Below are 8,099 nucleotides of genomic sequence, written 5' to 3' on the forward strand. Positions count from 1 at the left end.
GTTTGCAGGCCCTGATCTGGGGCCACCCTGGTATTTTATAGATGACAGACACCTAGTTTATTGCCTTGTCCTTTTCAGAATCTACCAGTCTCCCCATCTGAAAACTGTGCTATATCTGCCTGCCTATTCTGTTACCTCTGGATGCCTAACTGCTCCAGGTTTTCTCAGAAACCACTCATGGAGGTTCCACTCTCCTATCTCATAAGGTCTTGCAGTTCGTGATGCAGTTCCTCAGAGCCAATACCTGGGCCCATGCAGGGTGCTAGGTGCCATCTCTGTGCCTGTGTTGGCCTTGTCTTTCCCTTTTAAAGTTGGCTTACCCTTCCCAGATGTAAGATCATTCTTTTCCACAGAGAAAAGAGAGTTCCAGCAGGCATGGTTAGGGACAGATGATCTGCCCTGAATAGCACGCCCTTCTTCCCCTCGTTCCACTTGTTCCAACTCAGCAGAGAAGGTCCTTTCTTCCATCCAAGAGACCTCACTTCTGCCAGCTGCTCTTGCAGCTCCTGCCCCAGCAGCTCTGTCCTGGTTACATCCCCCTCTTCTCTTTTGTCGGTGGCTGCCCTGAACCTGAGCTCCTCTGGTCTCCATGTGACCTGGTGGGTTTCAGTGTTACCCAGCCCTTCCTTCCTGAACCCATTCCGGCTGGTTCCGCTGGGCTCCTGCGTGACACTCCCATCTCCTGCGGGTCGGGTTGTAACATCTCTTCGTAGTCTCTGGCCCTGGGACTCACCCCTCTTGTTTATCGATTGTTAGAAACCGGTTCTTCTGAAACCCAGGCTACGTGCTTCCTCCCTCTCCTGTTACAAACTCTCAAGTGATCGGAGCCCTTCCTTCTGAGGTCCCTTGTCTGGTCCTCGCCACCACCTACTGGTTCTTCCTGGTATCAGGAGCCAATCACTCCAAAAGAAAAGCCTTGCCCCTTACTCTTTCTGAGAGATGACATTTTCAGCATGTCCCATTTGTTTTCTCCCATATTATGCATTTCTACCTCTTTGCGCGGCCCTCACGTCTGCCGGTGCCCTGATTTGCCCCACTGTCTGTGAGACACCCCCACTGCAGGATCACTTGGATGTCTCCCTTTTTTCCTTCTTATCTCATGTTTTTCATTCACCCTTCAGGTTATAGTTTCTTCATAAAGGAAATAGAGTTATAGAAGTATAGCTTTTCAATTGAAAAAGCCATTCTCCCTCACCTTCCATCAAGGATATTTCTTTGGAGGGGTAGATTTTTTTACATCTTTATATATCCCACTACCTATATGTACGATCTGACACAGGTTGATTCACTCTCTGAGCCTAAATGTACTCATATGCAAAATAGAGGCAATAATAGTACCTACCTCATAGGGTTGTTTCAAAGTCAAGGTGAAATAATGTCCAAAAAAGCACCATTTAGTGCTTAGCATACACTGTTCAAAAGATAGTAGCCTCGAGCATCAGTCCTCCCTCAGAAGCCGCATTAATGTGGAAACTGAGGCTTAGAGAAGTTAAGTAACGTGGCGAGGATCACACAGTCAGTGAGTGGAACTTGTTAACCAGGATCGAAGCTCAGGATTGCCACAAACTTCTTACTCTTTCCACTACACCCCAGTACTTTCAGATCCAAATAGACCTAGGATCTAAATTTGATCAAGGGGTAAAGAGAGAGCTCAGTACTGGTGAGATTCACTGGGTGTCTCTGGAAATAGATTTGTGGCTCTGCCTTGCATGGGCTGATCACTTCAGAGGATATCAACGCATCTGTCATCCTCTGGGCAGGATCCTTGGGAGCCTGCAGCGGTGCCTAAGACACCCCTACTGCCCCCACCCCCTGCACAGATGGGGAGGCAAATGTAGGCCAGTGGGTGTTGACTCTGCCTTGGGTTCTACGGACAGCAACCCTGTCATGTCTAAGCAAAGCTGGGAATTGCCTACTAACCAAAATACCCAGGCTTAAGTTTTACCAATTCTTAGCTCCAGCTTTCCAGCAGCATGCTTCAATTTCAGATTATTAAGTTCAAATTGTGACATTTGAAAACAAGAATACAAAAGCTATTTCCAGACAGATTTTGTGCCTTCATTGGTTTATACTCCCTTTCAGCTCTAAACGAATATAATTTTTACATAAGTTGTTGTAACTGTAGACTAGGAGAAAAAAAAAATTTGAGTGAGTCAGTTTGACTGACAGAACTATGATGGGATGGACACCTTGGCCCTGAATTTTGCTTCAAAGCCAGAGGTGGGAATAAAGTGGCTATGGAACAAGGTTCAGGGTTCAGAGGGGAGAATAGAAAACAGGAAGGGTGATGGGATCAGCCAGCCTTCCGGAAAGCCACAGCAGCCCTAATCCCACTGAGCCCAGGTTTCCTCATCTGTCTGGGGAGGTTCAGGTCCGTATGAGTCATATATGAAAGCGGTTGGGGACCTAGGAGATGCTGCTCAAACTCAAAGGGATGCTCATCTCAGTTTAGGCATTCCTTTCATCTGGATTTTTGCGGACTCTCTTATCATGCTTACTCAAGTTGATGCGGGGCTCATAGCAACAACGGTAATAATGGCCACAATTAACCTGAACTCCACAGTGAACCTGTCACTGCACACCGTTATCTCCAGTCTCTGTCACCATCTAGGAAGCAAGTACTGTCCCCATCTTTTGGGTGAAGAATGTGAAAATCAGAGAGGTTAAGTAGCAGGTTCAAAGTCACATGGCTAACTCCAGCAGAGTTCTATCTGACTCCCCAACGTGTGCCCTTAACCACTGTGCCTTGAGGCCTCTACCTCAGAAAGGCAGGGGTTGGATGAGGAGGGAAAGATTTGGTAGAAAGGGGATGTTGAGAGCAAAGAAGAGGCCTGAGGGACTGGAGTGGGCTTGATTGGGGATGGAGGAGGTTGCTTCTATGTCAGGTCTCCATATCTGAGGCCTCTCTTGTTCTTCCAGCAATTGGACACTGGTGACGAAGAAGGTAAGTCTCTGTACTCATCCTCCAGGCTCCAGCTCCGGGCTGATTTGCACCCTGGCCACTAGCAGGCCAACCCCCATACCACTCTCCATAAAAAGGAGAGATGTTCCTCTGCCCCCTCAGAACAGACACAGAGCAGGCCAGCCTCGCCTGAGGTTTTTCCTCCCCGCAGGAGTACTGGGTGCGAATGACAGTTAACTGCTCGTGTGCCCCACCCCACGGCAGACGTTAACTCACGCCCAGTGATTCCCTTGCAGACCAAATGTCACCAGTACTGGCCCGATCCTCCCGACGTGGTGGAACATGGCAGTTTTCACATCCGCTGTCAGTCAGAGGACTGCACGATCGCTTACGTGTTCCGAGAAATGCTGGTCACGAACACCGAGGTGAGCAGTGCCCTTACGGTGGGTGGTCCTGGGAGGGCGCAGTTCAGAGGCAGGTGCTAGATCAGCATCCACTGTGGTCCCGGGTCAGGCCATTCCAGTTCTGCTCTACATTTTCACCTGGTGAGCATTTCAGTGAAAGAGCCAGCACCCATGTTCACAACAGCCAACAGGTGGAAAGAGCCTGTGTCCGTAGACGGAAGAATGCATAAACAAAATGTGGCATATTCATATGATGCTAAGTTATTTAGCCTTAAAAAGGAAGGATATTCTGACACATGCTGCAACACGGATGAACCCTGAGGACGTTATGCTGAGTGCAATAAGTCGGACACTAAAGGAGAAATCCCGTATGATTCCACTTAAGTATCTGGGGTAGTTAAATTCACAGAGACAGAAAGTAGATGACTGGTTGCCTGGGGTGGGGAGTAGGAGAGAACAAACAGTTAATGTTTAATGAGTAAATAGTGGTGATGGTTGTACAACATTGTGAATGTGCCTAAAACCACTGGAATGTACACTCGATGGTGGTAAACTTCACATTGTGTATATTTTGCCTATTACAAAAAAAAAAATCTAACGTGTGTGGCCCCAATGGCAAGTATTGTCAGAGTGAGCGGAGAGCTTGTGGAGCAGAGTGGCCGGTGGAGAAGCAGCCCTGCAGGGGGCGGGCCGAGCCCAGCCCTAGAGAGTGGGCATTTGGGAGAGCAGGTGAGGAGGATGGAAGGGAGTTGTCCGGGCCCACAGCAGGGCTTTGCACAGTGAGCAAATGCACATCGGGAAACAGAAGCATCTGGCTGGAGGCCAGGGTGGGGCCAAGTCCTCCTGCCCACCGTCTGGACCGACTGACCAAAGCTAGTCTGCATGTTCCACAGACCGGGGAAGAGCACACTGTGACACATCTCCAGTACGTCGCGTGGCCTGACCACGGCGTCCCTGATGACTCCTCGGACTTTCTGGAATTTGTAAACTATGTGAAGTCCCTGAGAGTGGATGCTGAACCTGTCTTAGTTCACTGCAGGTACCGTGGCTTGTGGGGTTTTTTTGTTTGTTTGTTTGTTTGTTTGTTTGTTTGTTTGTTTTTAATACTTACACTCCTTGAGAAAGGCCTGGAGAAAATTGGCAGACGTCAAACCCACCTAAATCCCACAAGACGCTAGATGCTTTTACAAAGCTCTACTTACTTTATTTCTTCACTGTGTCAAAAGATTTGGAACTTTAGGAAAGCATAAACCTCTGCGTGCAGCACAGAGCTGATGAAGAAAGTCCCTCCCTCGCCTTCCCCGTGTTCTAAGTCAACTGACCTTCATGATGGATGTGACTAGGATGCGGGGTACAGTTTGCACTTAAAGTTGGGTTTCTCTCCATTGGTGTTTAAGTCCCCAGCCTCAGACTATATGAGGAAAGGCTTTCTCAGCCAGTTTGAGAGCACACCTTGAGTGTGTGTTTTGCACTATTGAAGGAGAGGAAAGCTTCATCTGAGTAAGTGTGGGAACTGGTGAGGAGTTGAGCTGGGCTGTGCAGAAATGCTGGCTGAGCAAATCCCAGGTCTCTGTTCCTCTCTCTCCAGTGCTGGAATAGGTCGAACTGGTGTCTTGGTCACCATGGAAACAGCCATGTGCCTAATTGAGAGAAACCTGCCTGTTTACCCACTGGATATTGTCCGGAAAATGCGAGACCAGCGCGCCATGATGGTGCAGACATCAGTGAGTGAAAATCCAATAATAAAAATAATAACAGTGGCCAATGCTTCTTGCCCCGAACCAGGCCTGTGCAAAGGGCTTTGCGGATCAAGTTACCAAGGGGACTGAGTCGCTTACCCATGGTCACAGAGCTTTTGGGGCTGAGCAACTCCAAAGCACACTGCATCTGGCCTCTGGCTTTCACTGCTTCCACTTTTGCTGCCTCCATGGTTTGTTTCCTGCCAGCCACTTGGCCAGGGAGGAGCCCTGTATGCAGTCTGCATTATTGATCTCTGACCCATCATTTGACCATGAGAAGTAAGCAAGGTCACCCAAAGGTTTCACCCTACTTGCCTGTTCTAGATGAGCCTAGATGAACTTGTCATAAATGAGCCAATTGGCTCAGCGAATGTTTCACATGGCCCTACTCTTCCTATGGGCTCTCTCCCACATATGTCGCACCCTGGTACTTGGCACTACAAGTATCCTCAAGAGAAAATCTTGTGGTTCCCCCCAGAACTACAAGAAAGGTGGTGGGTCGGTGTGGAAAGAGCATGAGTCAGGATCCCCCAACTACTGGGCAACCTTTGGATAATCCCTTAACCTCTCTCCCAGCCTCAGTTTCCCTGTCTGCAAAATGGGGGACCATCCCATATATTTTTTTTTTATCAGATAATTGCACAGGAGAGACCCAAGCTCATATGATAGTAGGAGGAAGAGCTTAGTCAATGATAAGTCTCAGCAGCAGTGGGGAAAGTCCAATGGGAGTTTAAGAGCTCGGTGGCAGAGAAGCAAAGCTGACTTTAGAAAGTCAGGGGAGGCTTTCTGGAGCTGTGGCCTTTAAAGTAAAATCCCCAGGCAGATGAGTTAACAAGGAGAGAAGTGGAATTCCACGTTATAGCCAGCTCCGTATCCTCTCAGGTTTGTGGACAAAGTTTATAAGATTTCTCTAATAATTGTGAGCTCCTATAGTTTTATATTCGTTTCTACCCAGGAAATCTGGCTAAAAGAAAAAAAATCAGGTTATTAAGGCTGTTCTCTGCCCCGTTTTGTGGTATGGAGGACCTCATTGCTGGTTTAAAAAAATTTTAAGTGCGTCATCATCTTGGTAGATTTTCCTAGCCAGCGAAGCTCAGTACAAATATTTTCTTTCACCCTGTAGGCATCACTAAAATACAAATTTCTTAAGTGTGTGTTAATAGAAAGAACCATATTCTACAGAGCAGCTTTCAGTGGCTCTTCTTTTTAAGACAAAATCAGATCCTTCCCCCAATGTAAGGTCCAGTGCAACCCGGTCCTGGCCCACCTATGCGGCCCCTCCTCCCATGCCCAGGTGTTCTGGGCCAGGACCCTGAGCCCTGACTGCACTTCTCAGAATGGGCTGTCGTCCTCGGAGCCTTCACACTGATGCGCACACTGGAATGGCCGCCCCACAATGACCTTCACCCTTCCCTGACTCCCCCAGACTGCCAGGTCCTCCCTCTGCCATGATTCCATGACCCTTTGTCCCTCTCTGGGAGCAGCCCCACCCCTCATCTTAGAGGAATAATGGTTTCACAGGTGTGTCATCTCACTTTGTTTCCCTGGCATGTAGCACAGGGTCTGGCCTGGCCCAGAGCTGGGGTTCGGAGGGTATTTAGCAGTGCTGTAAGAGAATAACTGCGTGTAGGGCATGACGCGGAGTTTATAGAGCTGCTGGTGACGTGACGGTTCTCTTTTCTTTTCCAGAGCCAGTACAAGTTCGTATGTGAAGCGATTCTTCGTGTTTATGAAGAAGGCTTAGTCCAAATGCTGGATCCCAGTTAAGGCAACTGTGAAAACGTTCATTCCTCTTTCCCAAGGGCATCCTCCTTAAGGACAGACCTTCTTTCTGGAAGCAGCAAGAGGAATCTGTAGGCTGCGGTGTGAGAAAGGAATGAGCACATTTGAACCCAGGCACTTTAAATTTCTATAAAAAAGGTATCGTGTACATAGGAACCGTGTAGATACGCATGCAGTGACAGCATCGTTTAGGCCCGTTATTCCCCTGGAGAGACATAAGCAAAAAGGGATCTCAGTTTGGGGCCTGTCCTAATGCTTTCCTCCCTAGACATCGCCATGATCCTGTAAACCATCCTTGGGCAATCGAGAAGGGGATGCCAGCAACACTGTTGACTTCCCAGAAACAAGATGTTGTGGCAATTTTGAGTTGCTTAGATGTTTTGTATATATATGTGTATAGGACTCTAAGGGCCGAGCTTTCTCTCTGCTCATAGGCTGAGCTGGAACAGTTTGCATTCACCCGCCCCGATGCTAAGAAAACCCTGATGAATGTACTAAATGGCAGGGGTGGGGGAGATGTCAGGCTGAAGGACGAGCAGTGCGTTTTCTGCCCTCCCTTCCTCTGTCCCTTCTCCCGCTTCTGATATTCACGTTTCTAAGACTCGTGTCCAAAACTCCCTGCTTTCTGCCTACATTAGTGACCCTCTTCAGGTTCACACGCAGTGCCTGAACCAGATTAGTAACGTAGGTTCGGGTGAGTCGAGACTCTGCGGACGAGGACTCCCCGTGTCGTCTTGTCATCCACGCATTAGTTGTAGGAGCAGTTGCTTGCTTGCCCCGGCTCGCTTCTCGCTGTCCGCTCAGCACCCAAGACTGGAAGCGTTGACTACTGAATCTACTACATGGATTGCTGCTACTTCAAGCTATTACACTTGAAACATGACGATTTTCCTGAGGGGAGATGGGATATCATCTAAATATTCAGAATCTTCGGCCCTTCTGAGGAGAGATCTTCTAGTCATTGAACCATGGGAAACCCAGCTTCTAGAGGGCTGTCTGTGGGTGTGTGTAGATGTGTGTGTGTGTGCCCATGGGTGAGTGTTTCTCAGGATTCCTAACTCGATTCAGATTACAGTGGAGTTTATGTAAAGAATGAATCTCTGTATAGAAGAACAAATGTGTGCATTCACCCTCAGTTACAATGGTCTCCATTTCATTTCAAAGGAGAGGATCAGACTATAAACACAATTTGATGTTAATTTATTCGAAGTACACCATGATTTTGATTGTCCTAAAGAATTCTGCCTTTGTTAATACTGTGTTAAATTTTTT

The 8,099-nt window shown here is 48.0% G+C and overlaps 1 protein-coding gene across 7 annotated transcripts in view; it reads left to right on the plus strand.

Annotated features, from left to right (window-relative positions):
* PTPN3 (protein tyrosine phosphatase, non-receptor type 3) overlaps nt 1–8,092 on the plus strand; it is a 106,080-nt gene extending 97,988 nt beyond the window's left edge. For all 7 annotated transcript variants that reach the window (XM_011364940.2, XM_023533466.1, XM_011364937.2 and 4 more), the window contains 4 exons: nt 3,199–3,327; nt 4,200–4,345; nt 4,895–5,030; nt 6,735–8,092. In XM_011364940.2, the coding sequence (XP_011363242.1) occupies nt 3,199–3,327; nt 4,200–4,345; nt 4,895–5,030; nt 6,735–6,812 (489 nt within the window). In that variant the 3' untranslated portion in view covers nt 6,813–8,092. The remainder of the gene's footprint in view (nt 1–3,198; nt 3,328–4,199; nt 4,346–4,894; nt 5,031–6,734) is intronic.
* The last annotated feature ends 7 nt before the right edge of the window (nt 8,093–8,099 follow it).

This window comes from Pteropus vampyrus, unplaced genomic scaffold (assembly GCF_000151845.1).
Source record: "Pteropus vampyrus isolate Shadow unplaced genomic scaffold, Pvam_2.0 Scaffold103, whole genome shotgun sequence".
NCBI lineage: Eukaryota > Metazoa > Chordata > Mammalia > Chiroptera > Pteropodidae > Pteropus > Pteropus vampyrus.